The sequence below is a fragment of the Eumetopias jubatus genome, unplaced genomic scaffold (assembly GCF_037043125.1).
Source record: "Eumetopias jubatus isolate StellerSeaLion01/CBP00866 unplaced genomic scaffold, mEumJub1_p1.0 scaffold_4, whole genome shotgun sequence".
NCBI lineage: Eukaryota > Metazoa > Chordata > Mammalia > Carnivora > Otariidae > Eumetopias > Eumetopias jubatus.
The window spans coordinates 87960945-87978814 of NW_028274810.1; the positions used below are offsets into that span (position 1 = coordinate 87960945).

A 17870-nucleotide genomic window follows, 5' to 3' on the forward strand; every position below is an offset into this window, starting at 1 on the left:
TGCTTTAAAAAAAAAAAAAAAAAAGCCTGAGGCTATATAGCAATCTAGCTGTGATGATACCAATCTTCTACAACGTGTAAGAGAACTCCTTTTGTAAAACTATGAATCCAAATAAATGGCTGTTTACAAAGCTGACTCTGATGGTAATTAAAACATTACCATTTTATTTCTGAAAATGCAACTTTTTAATAGTTAATGTTATATCATTGCCATGGGTCCCATCTTAACACCCGTGTCTATCCAAGATGTTATCCACCAGGTGGCAGTTTCCCATGTTGCAGGTGTGCTACTTTAAGAGGCTTAAATAGCCTCTAGGGGGCAAGTGTGCAAGTTCTAAGATGGAACTACTTAAGAGTTTAGGGTAAAATCCCTACAGAAAGGGAAAAGAGGCTCCCTACGGAAGTTTTCTTTTATGTAGGCGGGACTTTATAAGAAAAGAGGGGAAGCCAGGAACTGTTTATGAGAGTTCACATACCTTAAAATTAACAGGAATCCTATACTCATGATACCAGGTGGTTACAGCGCAGAGACAAACAGCACATGCACCGTCTCTCCATATCCTTCATTTAATATCAGGTAGTGCTTCAACCCAAACACACACAGGATACATACCGTAGAGAAAGGGACCTGAGGGCTTCTGAGTCATGCATGGTGTGGTAGGTACAAGCCTTGGCCCAGTGCAAAGGAGCAGTCAAGGGCCTGGAAGAAGGATGGTGCTCTGTTTCTCCTTCCCATTTCTCTTTCCTACTGGGCTTAAGCTAAAGTCCATGGAAGAGAAAGCATTTTCAATCAGTGGAACCATGAGGCCCCACGGCCTGGGAGGGTAGATTTGGTTGTACAGTATTACAAAATATATTTAAGAAAAAAACCCAGGCCTCCCAGCAGCAGCCCAAGTGTCAGCTGGTCCAGAGGTCTGACCTCTACATCTAGGGACAGGAAAGAGGGAGAGGGTGATTGCTGGGCACTGGTGTCAGTTTATGATGGAGCAGCATAAGATTTTCCCTGCCCTGTCAACACATATAAACATTTATAGCCCCTCAGCCCTCAGCCCTGCTCTGCTGCAAGGAAGCCGCTGAGAGTGACAGCTGGGCACAAAGTGTCCGGTGAGACCAGTTATGGGGTCTAATGCAGTGAAGTAAGCCATTCATTTAGGACCTATTTTCACACAGAGGCAAGGAAAAACCCAACTTCTGTCTCACCCTTTGGACGGAGACATTCCAACCTATACATTTACCTGTAACAAGTGTCTTGGTGCAAAACAGGCCTTAGCTTCTGCTAAGGTTTAAAGCAAAGGAAGCATGATCCAACTTTGCTCTTTCAGTCCAAGCTCTAGCTTTCGGCAAGACTGTTGCAAAAGATTTCTGAGAGGCAAAAAGGTCTGTGGTGAGGAAGGCAGCTATTGAAGGAATTCCAGGAGCATGAGACTGAATTTGCAGAGCTGAGTTCTGTCAGTTTCCTTTTCTACTAATATCTTCTTCCTTCAGAGCAAACTTCCTCCTTAGGACCTCAGAGATAAGGACAGCTGGGTCTTCCTCCTTCAATAAACTCCGGTTCCTGGAGACAAAATAACAGCTTGTATTTATGAAGTACTTGCTCTTGGGCAGTGTTTTGTGTCTTTGAATACATTATCTCATTTAGTCCTCACAACAATCTTACCAAGAAGTCTTTTCAGATGAGGAAACGGAAACAGAAGTGTTCTACAGTTTGCCCAAAGTCAACAGGCGCTCAGCCAGTAAGTAGCAAATCCAGAGTCCAAAACCAAGCTAGCTAGTTTAACTGAATGCTTTACTATTTCCTGAAATGGCTATAAAATGTGGGCAAGAGTAAAGGACTATCAACCAGTTAGAGTTGGCCTACTGTAGCTAAGCTTCTGCTCCCACCTTCTGTTGCTGTCTTGTCTTACTAGCATTTCCCCAGGTCAGCAGGGGAAGTGACTGCGGACGTGGCTGTTCTGACCTTTACTATTAGTTCTGGGGAAAAGGTGTGCTGAGGATTTCCTACAACCTTGTCTGCTCATCAGAGGAGCTCTGAGATGTTTTTAATTGGAAACATATAGGTACAACCTTTTTTTTTTAATTAAAAAGTTTTAAATTTCTTTTTTACCTTTTGACACCCTTCACCTATTTCCCCCATTCCCACCCCCAGCCTCTGGCAAGCACCAATCTGTTCTTTATTATCTACAAGCTTGGTTTTTTGTTGTTTTGTTTTAATTTAGATTCACATATGTGATCCTATAGTTTTCTGTCTGGCTTATTTCACTTAGCATAATGCCCTCTAGTCATTATATTGTTACAAATGGCAAGATGCCTGGGTGGCTCAGTTGGTTAAGTGTCTGCCTTCTGCTCAGGTCATGATCCCAGCATCCTGGGATTGAGTGCCACATCAGGCTCCTTGCTCAGCAAGGAGCCTGCTTCTTCCTCTGCCTGCCGCTCCCCTTGTGTGTGCTCTCTTTGACAAATAAATAAAATCTTAAAAAAAAAAAAAAGACGGGGGGTGAAGGGCAGAGGGAAAGGGAAAGAGAGAATCTTAGGCAGGCTCCATGCTGCACAGAGCCCAAGACAGGGCTCATCACACAACCCTGAGATCATGACCTGAGATGAAATCAAGAGTCAAATGCTTAACCCAACTGAGCCACCCAGGTGCCCCCAACCTTTTTTTTTAGAGAGGGGGAGAGAGAGGGAGGCAAATGGCAAGATTTCAGTCTTTTTTAAGGCTGAATAACATTCCATTCTGTATATATACCACAATTTCTTTATCCATTCATCCCCTGATGGACACTTAGTTTTTTCCGTTATCTTGGCTATTGTAAATAATGTTGCAGTGAATATGGGGGTGCATCTATCTTCTCAAGTTAAGTGTTTTTGTTTTTGGATAATACCCAGAAGTGGACTTGCTGGGTCATATGGTAGGTTTTTGGGTGGGGGGGAGGGGGAGAGAGAGAATCTTAGGCAGGTTCCATGCCCATTCTCAAGACCCTGAAATCATGACCTGAGCTGAAATCAAGAGTCAGATGCTTAACCAACTGAGCCAACCAGGCACCCCTCATGTGGTAGTTCTATTTAATTTTTTGAGGAACCTGCATACTGTTTTCCATAGTGTGTGCACCAATTTACATTCCTATCCATAGTCACAAGGGTTCCCTTTTCTCTGCATCCTTGCCAATACTTATTTTTTATCTTTTTGATAAGTCTTTCTAACAGGTGTGAGGTGAAATTTGTGGTTTTGATTTGCATTTCTCTGATGATTAGTCATGTTCAGCATCTTTTCACGTGCCTATTGGTCATCCATATGTCTTCTCTGGAAAAATATCTGAGTCCTATACCCATTTTTTTAATCAGACTGGGTTTTTGGTCTTGTCTTTTCATTTCTTGCTATTGAGTTGTATGAGTTCTTTATATATTTTGGATATTAACCCTTATTGGATATATGATTTGCAAATATTTTCTCCCATGCAATAGGTTGTTTTCATTTTGTTGATGGTTTCCTTTGCTGTGCAGAAGCTTTTTACTTTGATACAGTCCCACTTGTTTATTTTTGCTTGTGTTGCTTTTAGTGTCTGGTTGAAAACATATCATTGCCATGACCTATGTCAAGGAGCTTACTGCCTGTGTAAGATAGTGGTTGAGATTCATTTGTATGTGGCTGTCCAGTTGTCCTAGCACCATTTATGGAAGAGACTGTCTTTTCCCTACTGTATGTTCCTGGGTCCTTTGTTGTAAACTGACCATATATGCGTGTGTTTATTTCTGGGCTCTGTTGTGCTCCAATGATTTGTTTTTATGCCAATACCATTTTGTTTTAATTACTACAGTTTTGTAATAGAGTTTGAAATTAGGGAGTGTGATGCCTTCAGTGTTGTTCTTTCTCAAGATTGCTTTGGCCATTTGGGGTCTTTGGGGTTCCATACAAATTTTAGGGATACTTTCTTCTAGTTCTGTAAAGAATGCCATTGGACTTTTGATAGCATTTGCATTGAATCTGTAGACTGCTTTGGGTAGTACGGATATTTTTACGATATTTTTACAATCCATGAGCATGGAATATTTGTTTCCTTTAATTTCCTTCCTTGATGTCTTGTAGTTTTCAGGATACAGCTCTTTCACGTCCTTAATTTTTATCCTAGGTATTCTGTTCTTTTGATGAAATTGTAAATGGGGTTGCTAATTTCTCTGATAGTCTGTCAGTAGTGTATAGAAACACAACTGATTTTGACTTATTTTGTATCCTGCAACGTTACTGAATTCCTTTATTCCAACAATTTTTTTGAGTTTTTAGGGTTTTCTGTATTTCATGTCATCTGCAAATAGTGAGTTTTACTTCTTCCTTTCCAGTTTGGATGCCTGTTCTTTCTTTTTTTTGCCTAATTGCTCAGGCTAGGACTTCCAATATTATGTTGACTAAAGTGGCGAATGGGCATCTTTTTCTTATTCCTCATCTTAGAGGAAAAGCTTTCAGCTTTTACCGTGGAGTGTGATGTTAGCTGTGGGCTTGTCATATCTGGCCTTTATTATTATGTTGAGGTATGTTCTTTCTATACCTGCTTTGTTGAAAGTTTTTTTTTTTTATCACAAATGGATGTTGAATTCTGTTGAATGCTTTTTCTGTATCTATTGAGATGAATATGACTCTTATCCTTTGTTTTATTACTATGGTACATCGTATCGATTTGTAGATTGTTGGACTATCCTTGCATTCCTTGAATAAACCCCACTTGATATAAAAGGATTATATACCTTTTAAGGTATTGTTGAATTCAGTTTGCTAATATTTTGTTGAGGATTTTTGCATCTATGTTCATCAGGGATATTGGCCTATAATTTTATTTTCTCCTGGTGTCATTGTATGGTTTTGGTGTAAGGATAATGCTGGCCTTGTAAAATGAATTTGAAAGAGTTCCCTCATCTTCTCTTTTTTGGAAGAGTTTAAGAAATACTGGTATTCTTTGAATGTTTAGTAGAATTCACCCAATGAAGCCATCTACATGGTCCTGGATTTTTATTCATTGGGAGGTTTTTGATTACTGATTTAATCTCCTTACTAGTAATCAATCTGTTCAGATTTTCTATTTCTTTATGATTCAGTCTTGGTAGATTGTATGTTTCTAGGAATTTATCCATTTCTTTTAGGTTGTCCATTTGTTGGCATATAATTTTTATAGTCTCTTATCCTTTGGTGTCTGTGTTATTAGTTGTAGTATCTTTCATTTCTGATTTTGAGTCCTCTTTATGGTGATTCTGGCTAGAGATTTGTCAATTTTATTTATCTTTTCAAGGACCCATCAATTACTTTCATCTTTTCTGTTGCTTTTTAGTTTCTATTTCATTTATTTCTGCTTTAATCCCTGTTATCTCCTTCCTTCTACTAACTTGGGGTTTCATTTGCTTTTTTTTTTTTCTGGTTCCTTAAGGTGTGAAGTTGTGTTATTTGGGAATTTTGTTTCTTGAGATGGGCACTCACTGCTATGAACGTCCCTCTTAGAAACTGTTTTTGCTGCATCTCCTAAATTTTGGTATATTTCCATTTTGTTTGTGTCAAGGTTTTATTTTATTTTTATTTATTTATTTTGATGGAGAGACAGAGAGAGAGGGGACACAAGCAGGGGGAGTGGGAGAGGGAGAGGCAGGCTTCCCTCTGAGCAGAGAGCCCAATGTGGGGCTCGATCCCAGGACCCTGGGATCATGACCCGAGCTGAAGGCAGATGCTAAATGAGCCACCCAGGCGCCCTTTGGTGTCAAGGTATTTTTTTGGTTTCTGATTTGACCCCACCCCCCACCCAGTTGTTCAGTAGATGATGTTTAATCTCCACATATTTGTGAATTTTCCACAGATTTTGTGTAACTCATTTCTAGTTTCATATCACTGTAGTTGGAAAAGATGCTTGATATTTCAGTCTTCTTAAATTTATTCAGACTTGTTTTGTGCCCTACCACATGATCTAGCCTGGAAAAAGTTCCATGTGCACTTGAGAATGTATATTCTCCTGGTTTTGGAAGGAATGTTCTGTACACATGTTAAGTCTACCCAGTCTAACAGGTCATTTAAGGCCAGTGTTTTCTTGTTTTCTGTCTGGATGATCTATCAGTTGATACAGGTGGGGTGTTTAAGTCCCCTGCTATTATTGTATGGTTGTTTCTCCCTTCATGTCTGTTAGTATTTGCTTTATATATTCATAAATATTTACAAATGTTATATCATCTCTTGTTGGAGTGACTCTTTTATTATTATATAATGCTCTTTGTCTTGTTACAATCTTTGTTTTCAAGTTGACTTTTTTTCTGATATAAGTATAGACACCCCGGGCTTTCTTTTGGTTTTTATTTATACAGAGTATCTTTTTCTATCCCTTCACTTTGTGTGTTTTTACATCTAAAGGAGTCTCTTGTAGGCAACATATAGGTTTTGTTTTTTAATTAATTTAGCCACTCTTTTGATCAGAGTCCATTTACATTTAAAGCAGAATTATTGATAAATATGTACTTATTGCCATTTTACTGTTTTCTATTTCTGTAGTTCTCTATTCCTTTCTTCTCTGGCTCTCTTCCTTTGTGGTTTGATGACATTCTCTAGTGGTATGCTTATATTCCTTTTTATCTTTGTGTATTTACCATAGGGTTTTGTTTTGTAGGTAAGATTAGCCTTAAGTATAACAACGTATCTGTAAGTCTATTTTAAGTTGATAAAATAGTTGCCAACTTAAGTTTGATCACATTCTAAAGCTCATCGTTTTTACTCCCATGTTTCTGATGTCACATTTTACATCTTTTTATCTTGTGTATTCCTTAATTATTGTAATCAGTTATTTTTACTTTTGTCTTTTTGACCTTAGTAAGTGATGAATCCACTATTTTTATCATCTTTCCAGTGAGTTATTCTTTGATATGTGTTCCTGTTACTTACTAGTGCTCTTTTCAGCTTAAAGAGGTCATTTTAACATTTCTTCTAAGGCTGATTTAGTCGTGATAAACTCCTTTGAGTTTTGCTTGTCTGGAAAACTCTCTTTAGTTCTGATAACTTTGCTTGGTTGGAAGTTTTCTTCTTTCAGCATTTTGAATATATTGTCTTTCTTACTCCCTCTGGCCTGCAAAGTATCTGCTGAAAAACGTGTTGGTAGTCTTATGGGGGTTCCCTTTTATGTAAGTTATTTTTCTCTTGTGGCTTTTAGGGTCTCTTTGGGTTCATCTTATTTGCAACTCTCTGGGCCTCCTGGATCTGGATGTCTGTTTGCTTCCCCACATTAGGGACATTTTCAACCATTCTATTTTCTTTTTTTAAAGATTTTATTTATTTATTTGAGAGAGAGCGAGAGATCCAAGCACAAGCGGGGGGAGGGGCAGAGGGAGAGGCAGGCTCCATCCCAGGACCCTGGGATCATGACCCGAGCCGAAGACAGATGCTTAACTGAGCCACCCAGGTGCCCCTCAGCCATTCTATTTTCAAATAAGACTTCTGTACCTTTCTCTTCCTCTGGGAGCCCTATAATGAGAACATTAGTCCATTTGATGTCCCGCAAGCTATCTTTACTTTTTTTTTTCCATTCTTTTTTCTACTTGTTGCTCTGATTGGGGGAGTTCTACTGCTTTGTCTTTTAGTTCACTTATCCTTCCTTTTGTTACTTCTGTTACTCCTATTAGAGGAGTTCAGGGCAAACTAGATGAATTTTTTAGTTACTGTGTTCATCAGCTCCGTGACTTCTATTTAGTACTTTGGTGTATTTTCCATCTCTTTGTTGAAGTTCCTTGTTCATCCACTCTCCCCAGTTTGGTGAGCATCTTTATGACCTTTGAATTCTTTATCAGGCAGATTACTTATCTGTTATTAAGGCTTTTTCCAGAGGTTTTTATAAGAGATCTAGAATTCATAGTAAAATGTTCACATCACAAGGGAACTATGGGAACAAAACCAACTCCAGATTGGGGTAGGTTTGAGTTACCTAACACATCAAAAATATCTAGAAAATTGGTGCTTTAAATTCTAGTGAACTTATATACATCCTTATGAAGACATTTTACTGGTCGTTAGGTAGGTATAAGATCAGTTTGTCACACTTCTGAATCTTTGCTGATGTTGCTACTTTCTCATTTTTAGTCATCAACCCAGCTCTTTCCATTAACAAAGGAAAAAAGATCCCCAGACAAAGGCTCCACTCCTTGGGGGTTCTGCTTTAGTAAGTTTGTGTATTTATAACAAATCTTAGCAGTTCTGCTGGACAGCCAGGTTTAGAGTCTCAAATGCCTGGATTTGGAGAGCTGGTTTGCGTAAGGGACCACTGTATTTTAAAGCAGAAACCCCAACTTTATGAAATTCTCCTTCCATCAAAAATAAGTCTACCAGTTTGGGGGACAGAAGTTGGATTAGATGAGCCTTCTTGTAAAATTTCTACTAATGATTGGGTTAGATCACCCCAACCAAATGTAAAATGTTTTTTCCTCAAACTGGAGCCCAAGGTGTTATTAAGCAGGCAAGCTTTGTGAATGAAGTAATACACAGCTACTACTGAAGACTTAACTTTGTAAATTCTTTCTACTAGATCATTGGCCACAGGCGATTTAAACAGTAAACACACCACCAGAGCTCCTTATCACATACTTACAGATCTTGGCTCTGTTTCATCCGGTGAAAGTCCTTTAGGATCCCCATCATATCTGCAAAGCTGCTGGCCTTGGACAGAGAGACACAGTCATCCTCTTCAGACGAGCTGCAGGTAGCTTTGTGTTCTGGTTTGCAACATTCAGGGCTGGCAGAACAAAGCAGGGGGACTGATGGAAGCTCAGGGACCTCTACCTCGGTCTCCTCGGTGATGTCACTAATGACAAAGGAAGTTGTAGAGTGGAATGAGGATCCAAAACAAGGTAAGGGAGAAGAGACATTTGAACTTCCTGGAGATAAGAAATCTGGCGTTAATGAAGCCGAAGCTGAAAGAGAAAACAACAGGCATGGATGGACATTGGGACTAGAATACAGCAGTAGTATCTTTTCCCTACAAGCACTGCCTATCAAACATTCATTTCCTGCGCTTGACATGACATCCTAGGAGAGCCCAGGATGTTATCTGTAAGCCTGTGGAGATTCCTCCACTACCCACCCCTCTCAGAATCTAAAGAAGATGGAAAAGCACTGAGCTCTTCCAGTGTTCTGTGAGGGTGGAAAAACCCACCCATAAAGGCTTAGGCTTCTAAAAGCTCCCATTCTGCAGTGGGCTATATGGAGTGACTGCCCTACTTCTACCAAAGCCACGGTGACAAAGGCCAGAATGTGTCCTTTTCTCTAACTGGGCTAGTGCTTGTGACTGTGCTCCTATCCGTGACGTGAAGAAATAGCAAAAACAGAATGGTGTAGTCGTCCTAGTTTCTCAAATCTTGAAAGAATTTCCAAAACAAAAGATTTTGTTTCATTTTTCATCAACTACTTCATCTTGATTCTTGGATGACAAAAATGTAGCCAATATAAAATGGAAAATTCAAGTACAATTCCTCTATTAAACTGCCATATGAGCGAATTAAATATATGAGAATTTTACCAATAGGTAAGGTTTGGGAGCTATGACTTTAAGTTGACAAGGAGCAAAAAAGTGAGGATGGATAGAACGAACAGGATGATAAACCCTGGGCAGCTTGGGAGAGAGCCAATGTTGGTGTTTCATGCACTGGGTCAAGGCAGACTCCCATCCATTTCCAATGGTGCTTCTGCCTTAACTGCAGACAGACAGGTGGAGGGATAGAGAGGTCTCTGGGGGAACAAGGAAAGGGAAGATATGTAGATAGGAAGATAGCTTAAAGGGGATCTCTCTCTTAATGGTGGGGAATCCTTATTTCTCATTGAAAAGGGAAGCTGCTTGAGGGCTCATGGAAGAGGGTGTTGGTTTTTGTAGCCAAGGGAGGGAATCTGCGGGGGTCACAGGTTAAGTGAAGATTTTGTACCTAATCAAACCAGTCAGCCCAAAATGGCTGATGGAAACCAGCCAAGGAGTACTACAGGCTAGCCAGTCCTCAGGACAACCCCAGAGCCCTGGGCCTTTGTTCCCCTGAACCACGGACCATCATTTTCCTACCCTTATCCTGTACCAAAAGCCAGAGGTAAAGGAACAACCTGCTAAGTTCTGGCCCTGACTCAAGGGCTCCTACCTGCATCAGCTGCCACTATCTTAGCAATCTGGCTGCGCAGGTGGCTCAACTCATCCTGCAGCTCTGTGGTGCGGGTTAGGGCTGGCAGGGCTGGCTTCTTCAAGGCCAGAAGCCTCTCCTCGGACCCACGCAGGTTGGGCACTGAGGCATTGCGCTGCATGACAATCAAAGGGCTGGGCTTCCAGGTATGCCTCAGGGGCCGTGTGTCACTTCTGGACCAGGGAAAGACAAGTATGTCAGAGACAGCCAGCCACTGCACCCCTTCTAAAATTCCTTCACCCATTCCTACACAAGTAACACAGCCAGGCTCTGCTCCCACTCAGAGCCCATAGCTTTTGTTCCTGTTGCCCTCAGCCCCTCATAAGCACTTCCCCTGTTGCCTGCCACCTCATGTGGGAAGGAGCTCCCCATTCCCCAGCAGACCAGCTACTGCCTCAGCTACCTGACCCGGGCATATGTCTCCTCTTCATCCGCAGCAATCCAGGCGATGTCAGCCAGAGTAGGGACTGGGGGTACATCCCTCAGACACAGATCAGAGATGTTGGGCAGGGTCTACAAGGAAGCAAAAGTCATCAAAAAACATTTATTGACATCATGAGACTATCAAAGACTGCAAAACAAAAAGGAGGGGCACCTAAATATCAGGAAGACTTCCTAGAGAGGGGAGAAGACAGTTCCTGGTTGGAAAAAGGACAGAAAAGAGTTGGTGGGATTACAAGTAGTTCAGCACACCTGGACAGAGCTGGGGGTAAAGGGCGGTTTGCAAGAGGCAGGAAAGTGAATTAATAACTTTGATTCTAAGACCAATAATGAGCCACTGGAAGATTCTGAGTAAGAATCAGATTTTGAAAGATTACTCTGGCTGCTGTGTAGAACATGCTTGAGAGAGTGAAGAGATCAGTTATGAGGCTGTTCTATCTTCCAAGCAAAACATGGTGGCCTAGAGCAGGATTGGGACCTATTTTTATATATAAACTTTTATTGGAAAGTCACACCCATTCACTTAAGTATCGTCTGTGTTATTTTTTAAGCCGCAACTGCAGAAGTGAGTAGTTTTAACAGTAGTTATGGCCCCCACACTAAAATATTTACTATTTAGCCTCTTAAAACATTTGCTGACCCCTGGCTGGAGCAAAAGAGTCTTCAGTGGGACTGGTGAGAGATACCTTTCAACAGAGATGGCCACTAAGAGCACCTTGCTTTCTGAAGCTATGAGAATACAGGTACAAGGACATCAACAAGAAGTTTCTTGGGCTGGCTCTTTACAACACCTCCATAGCTAATTGGGATCTACACTGTTATAGCAACTCTGCTTTAAGCAAACCGGATAATTTTAATATTTGGATTTAAATAAAAAGAAATGATTAATCATACCAAAACAAGAGGATTCCTTAAAATAGCCCCTCAACTCAGATGAACAATAACCAGGGAACAGACAAGTCTGAGTGACTTTATGTTAAATGAAAGATCAGGAGGATTCAATCATGCTATGATTGTAACAAAGTAAAAAAAACAAAAACAAAAACACATGCATCTAGAAAAAGATGGAAAGGAACTACACCAAAACATTATTAACTATTTTGTGTGATGAGTGTGTGATTATATGTAATTTATTTTCCTTTCTTTTTTCACTTTTCACGATTTAATATTTTTGTATGGGTAAATTTAAAAAATCAGTACAGTTCCTTTAAATAAGGGAATTAATTTACAACAGAAATCCAGGGACAGTTTCTACACGTGAGTTAAATTCAGATGTTTCTGCTATAGATTGGTAGATGGATCAGGAGCTGATAGCTCTAGCTTTTATTTTATTTTTTAAAAGATTTTATTTATTTATTTGAGACAGAGAATGAGATAGAGAGAGCATGAGCGGGGGAGGATCCAAGGGAGAAGCAGACTCAATGCTGAGCAGGGAGCCCGATGTGGGACTCAATCCCGGGACTCCAGGATCATGACCTGAGCCGAAGGCAGCCGCTTAACCAACTGAGCCAACTCAGGCACCCCATATAGCTCTAGCTTTTAGATAGGGAACCTGGATCTCATAGGAGCAATGTGATGCTCCAAGATTACACAGGAAAGGACTTCCACTGACCCAAAGTTACTGCTAAAATAGGCCATTTAGGGGAAGCCTCCATTTGTTTTCCTTTCCAGAATGCTGCTCCGCTATTGACAATTAAATGCGTTAAAACATATGAAGTATTTAGCACAGTGCCTGGCATACAGTATGTGCTCAGAAAATGTTAGCTAGTATTACTAATACTATTCACGCCTACTCCTGATCTGTGGGAGCCTGTGCCCTTGATCGTCCCTGCCCAGAAGCATCTGGCCAAAGGACTGAAGAGGTTATAGCCAAGTGTAGGGGCAACATCCACTGAGTCCCTCACACTCCCTAGTTGTGCTTCCCTTTGTTTCTGATGCTTGAGGCAGCTAGGACCACATCCTGCCCATGCCATTTAGGCAAATCTGGATAACTGGCTATCCCAGGGCACAGCATAGCCACCCCACATCACATACTTCCAACTCCATTCCTGACTCTAATACCAACCCTGACACCATTTCTGACCCCAGAACGAGTTCCCACAATTTCACAGCTCAGCATCTGATACAGAAACTCAGCCTCCTTCATTTCTGTTTCCACTGGGCCCATGTCTTTTCAGGCATATATTTGTTTCCTCTGTGTAGGCAGAAAGCTGAAGTACTTCTCTTGTGTCCCAGTTCCCCCAAACGTACATGTCTTAAGTATCTAGCCTGGAGGTGGTTCTTAACCATTAATTCTTAGAGGGAGGTAGCTGGGACTAATAAATGCTACTTAGCTTTCCACTGCAGAGTGGCGGGGTGGGGGAGTTCTCAAAGACATGTGCCAGGCAAGAATCTGCTGCAGAGTCAGTGCTAAAGGCCCCTAGATACAGAGGTAAGCCTTAAGTGCTCTAGTAAAGGAGTGGCCAGACTTGGCCAGAAAGAAAAGGATGGGGAGTAATGGCCTCAGGGAAACATAAAAATAGACGGCTAAGTGGTCAAGTCTTAGGGCTAGTAAGAAAAGCAGAGTTTGACTCAGTCACACAACACTCAGTGTCTCACATGGAGACCTGCCAGGGTTGCAGGCAAACACCTCAGGGCAAAGACATGGCTACTCTGGGAATCTGGCTTAGCAAGGGCCTTTGGCCTACTCTGATGAACTGGACTGCAGGAGCCTGATGAAATCTTAGTCACTTAGTGGCATCAAAGATGCAAGGTTATTCATTTATGAACAGACTGGAAGTCTGTTGTGGTCATAGTTGTGTGTGCAATCAGGAAGGCACAGTGACCGGTATCCATTATATGCACTTAATAAATATTTCTTGACAAAATGAAAAAGTGATCAGGAAAGCAACCTGCCTTAGCAACACCAAGTAGTCCGGGGCACAGAAGCAGCACCATCCTCCCAGAGCCTCTGAGCCTCTACTTACCCTGCTCTTTCAGCATACTTACCTCGAAGGATGCCCGGGGACATGGCTTCAGGGGCAGGTTGGTCCCAATTCTTCTCACTACACTGCGAGCAGCCCCATGTGGCTTGTTTTGCCAGATTGGGATGGTCTAAAGGAGAGAAACAAGGAGTCTCAGAGATGGGTCCAACTACTGTTCCATTCTACCCTTCTCCCCTTTAGCAGGCAGACTGAAGTCCCCAATCCCAAGGACAGGGCACTGTGTGTGGGTCAAGTCCCAATATAAGTGAGGGCAGATTCCCCAGTTGCCAGCCATTTAAGGGGACATCTGCTGCTGCCAAGGCATGGTAAATGCTGGGAGGACCCAGTGAAGGCATGAGGAATTAGTTGGGTATAGGGATCATATAGGTTACCCACCCTTCCCTCTGCCCAGAAAGGCAGACACACATTGACTCCTTAAAAGCCCCCAAGACCACACTTGGTTTTGCCTACTGGGGGCAAGTGGTGGGAGTATGTGGAAGGGTCGCCTCCAGGGGAAAGGAAGAATTAATTGGAGAGTCTCAGAATTTCCTACAGAATTTCAGCAGGCCCAGTGCTCAACCCTTCCCCACCACAGCCCTGCCCTGGGAATGCCCCTTACCACACTGGCTTCCATTCCTGACATTTCAACCAGCTCCTGGACTTGAAGGACAAGGCAGCCACAGGGAAGCTCTGGGGGCTTGGGGAGGCTGGAGGCGTGATTCCTTCATATCAGGCCATCTTTAAGGAACATCAGATCTCTCTTCCTGTGAAACAACCCCCACAGTGGAGACTCAGTGGCTACCACACAAGCCCCATAAAAACCAGGTCCTGCAGAGTTATAACTAACACCAAGATTTCTCTGATGTTTCACAGGGGAGAAAAACAACCCAAGAGGCTGCCCTCACCCAACAATGGCTTCAAATCCAGACCCTTGAAGGTTCTGTTCCAGACCTGTGGCATGAGCTTGGCCAACTCTGGGAGCTTCCTGATCCCTTAGGTTTCCTGAGGCATTACTTGTAGAGATGTAGCAAGAACTTTCTTGGTAGTTTAAAAGCCAAATTGTAGGTACCATTCAAACCCAGCATTCATTCTTGAAGATGGGGTATAAAAGCCCCAGCATGTGCCACCAAGCCTAGTACTGCTGAGTCTAGGCAAGGGGGAGGTGTAAGGTAGACAACGGTAGAATAAACAACCAGCTCTTGTCAATCTCAGTCTACTGGACTACATGGAAAAGAGCCAAAAATTTTATCCCGTTTAGCCATTCTGAATGTTGGTTTTTCCATATGTAAAAAGAGGACAAGAGCTGCCATCCTAGATTACCTTAAGGATCAATCAGCAAAATAGGGTAAGATTTTAAAGCGCTTAATGAACGGTTAAAACACGACACAGATGGATGGGATCACTCCTGACTGTATTCTTCACAGCTGCTCTTATAGGGTGAGCAGATGCAATCAATGAACTCATTCCCTTGTTCATCAAACGTAACAATACCCACTGTGTCAGGCCCCGTGCTGGGCACTGCAGGGGCTATGGAAGGAGGAAGACACACACGTGCTCTCAAGGAACACACAATATGAGAGAAACAGGACTTGAATACATAATTCTAGCAAAGGCTGAGTATCACTCTTAAGAAAGGTACACTAAGCAGGTGGCGGCCCCTGGCCCCAAGGCCTTATGGTGAGTTCAGAGGGGGTAGGAAGGGATGAAAAACAGCAACGATAGCACAGGTCCAGGACAGGAAGGCGAGGGAGGCATAGGCAAAAAGAGCAGAGAAAGGTAAACCGGTGGTCGAGTCATGAGGGCTGGGAATGCCCAGGTAAGAAGTCACTGGGGAGCCAAGGACAGGCTCTTCACAGGGGATGGACTGAAACCTCCCTTGCAGGATTTCTCTTTCACCTGTGGGAGAGGAGTTATCACTCACTTTACAATACAAATGGGGAAAGGAAGCTGGAGAGAGGAAGGGAAGTGTCTAAGGTCACTCAGTGGTCACGCCAGTAGAAAGCACTTCAAGTCTGGTCTAGATGCTGCTGCCTTCTGCGTGGGCTCAACTCCGTGCAGTTCCAGGCTTTTAGCAAAGTCCCTCTGTGTGCCAGGCTCTGTGCTGAATGTCAATGCCTGCCACAAGTTTCACAGAACAGTGCTTCCCTGTGTTTCTCGCTCTGGACACTACAGCCACTTCCTCTCCAAACTTACCTCCAAAGACTCAGGCCTAACACAGCAGCCAGAGGGATCTTTCTAGGACACGTTGCTCCCGTCTAACCCCCGCCCCTCCCTACAGCCATCAGGGTGACATCTAGACCGGGCACCGGCCCTCCACAATCAGGCCCAACCTAACCCGACCAAACTCCAAGGCCTACAATTGGGCCCCTGCCCACCTGACAGCCACACCTCCCACGTTCCCCTTGCCCTTCAGCCACGCGGGCCGCCTCTCAGCTCCCATCCACACTCTCTCTCCGCCGGAAACACCAGCATGTTCTTCACCAAGCTCATTCTTCTTCATTCTTCAGAGCTCAAGCATCACCTCCCTTTCCCCGACAGTCAGATCCTTACTGCCTCCCCTCCCCCAGCACCCCACGTTTCCTTCTGAGTCCTCTCACAATAGTAATTAGAACCCGCGTAGCCTGCCGTCCGTCGCAGCGCAGGAGCTTCCCCAGGCACAGCACAGTGCCTGCCTAGTCCCCACTGAGCACTTCAACGTTTGCTCACGAACGAAGGAGAACTCCGGCTTAGCCTTCGCCCCCCTCCCCGCCCCAAGTGTCATCGGCTCGAAGACTTCCCCCCCAGTTCGCTGGCAACGCAGGTTCTCAGCACCCCTGCGTTCCCACGACCCCTCTCCAGGCCGCTGTCATGGCCTGTTCACACACGCTCTCCCGCAGGAGACTCGGGGCTCCCCTGGGGCAGGGTCTGCTCTCATCACCCCGGCGCCGGGCGCCCCACCGAGGCCGCCGCGCTCGGTGGAACCTGGCGAGCGACAGCCCGCGTGGGCCCCTTGCGGCTGCACTGGGGGAGCCGCTGCGGGGACCTTGCCCGGGACCCGCCTCCTCTCCGCCGTAACGGCTCGACCCCAAGGGGCCAAGGTCGGCCAAGTTCTCGCCGCCGGCCCTGGCGGCCCTCGGACCCACAGGCCTGGGCCCGGGTCCCAGAAGGAGCGAGGCGGCCGAAGTGGCGCGGCCGAAACGAGAAGCCTCTGCTGTAGCACAGCCACCGAAGCTGGGTGACTCGAGCGAGCAGCTACCCCCCCGGGCACTGAGTCCTCCCACCCTCAGCCGAACGAGGCGGACTACACGGGCTCCCGCGAGAACTGGCGCGGAAAGAGGAGCCGCGGTCTCCGCACAGCGCCTGGCACTAGGCCGCACCGACAGTCGGGCTAGGAGACGGCGCTCCCGCCTCCGTAGAGGCACTCGGACCTACTCTCACCTCAGACTCCGGCTGCGGGACTCACTCACCTCACGGCCCCTCCTACCACAGCGGGCCGCCCAGCCTCAACCGCCCTCACTTCCGCTGACTCGCCCCCGGAAGCGATCCATTGCGGCTGCGCACCGGGCGGCGTCCCCGCGCGCCCTCGGAAGGCGGAAGGCGGCTTCACGCGGAGATCCCGAGGAAGGGGCCACGCCCACTGCCGAGACCACGCCCACGCTGGCCCGGCCCTTAGGAAAAGCTGACGGCGCTTGGAGATCCCCGCGGCCTAATTGGCCGCATCCACCGCCGGTCTCCACCTCCTTGCTGCTTTCCTCTGGTAGTCCTGATCCGACCTCTAGCGGCGGAGGTCTACGTCCCTGCCCGGACCCCAGATTGTGTGGCGTCTGCTGTCCCTATGCCTAGGCACACTTAAGACTCCTCCCCCTGGCGTTCCAGGCCCTCCGGACCTACCTCTTGCCTTGCCTCATTTCGCCCTGGTTGGCTCTGCACGCGCCTAGCTTCCCAGCCAAGACCCTCTACAGTCTTCTGTCCGGCAAGAAGAGGCCTCTCTCTCCTCTGACTACTGCCCTTCAAAGCTCTTTGTAGCTGTCTTCTATTTTAGCCTTTATGTATCTCTCTCTCTCACACACACACACACGCGCGCACACACACACACGCGCGCACACACACACACACACACACACACACACACACACGGTAGATTCAGTGAGAGTAAATCAATGGGCAAGACCCCAGAGGCACTGGGAAAGAGACCCACATTCCTTCCAGGCTCACTCACCCACTCCCCCCTCCCGCTTCAACCCTCTCGGTCCTGGTCTCCATGGCATCCAGGCCTGGGTCACATGCCCTCCCCTGACCTGAGGATACAGCTGTGCCTGGCCCCCAG

The 17870-nt window shown here is 44.9% G+C and overlaps 1 protein-coding gene across 3 annotated transcripts; it reads right to left on the reverse strand.

Moving 5' to 3' along the window:
- Positions 1 to 552: 552 nt before the first annotated feature.
- Positions 553 to 17083, reverse strand: MTFR1L (mitochondrial fission regulator 1 like). 3 transcript variants are annotated; one of them, XM_028113867.2, is made up of 7 exons: positions 17011 to 17083; positions 14184 to 14328; positions 13590 to 13694; positions 10564 to 10673; positions 10122 to 10333; positions 8591 to 8912; positions 553 to 1554 (listed from the first exon to the last, which is right to left on the reverse strand). In XM_028113867.2, the coding sequence occupies exons 2-7, from the start codon at positions 14205 to 14207 to the stop codon at positions 1449 to 1451; spliced, it is 879 nt and encodes a 292-aa protein (XP_027969668.1). In that variant the 5' UTR covers positions 14208 to 14328; positions 17011 to 17083; the 3' UTR covers positions 553 to 1448. The 3 variants fall into 3 exon arrangements, with proteins under 3 accessions (XP_027969668.1, XP_027969670.1, XP_027969669.1); XM_028113869.2 differs by having other exon boundaries at positions 8591 to 8876; positions 16982 to 17064; XM_028113868.2 differs by having other exon boundaries at positions 16982 to 17064.
- Between the last annotated feature and the right edge of the window lie 787 nt (positions 17084 to 17870).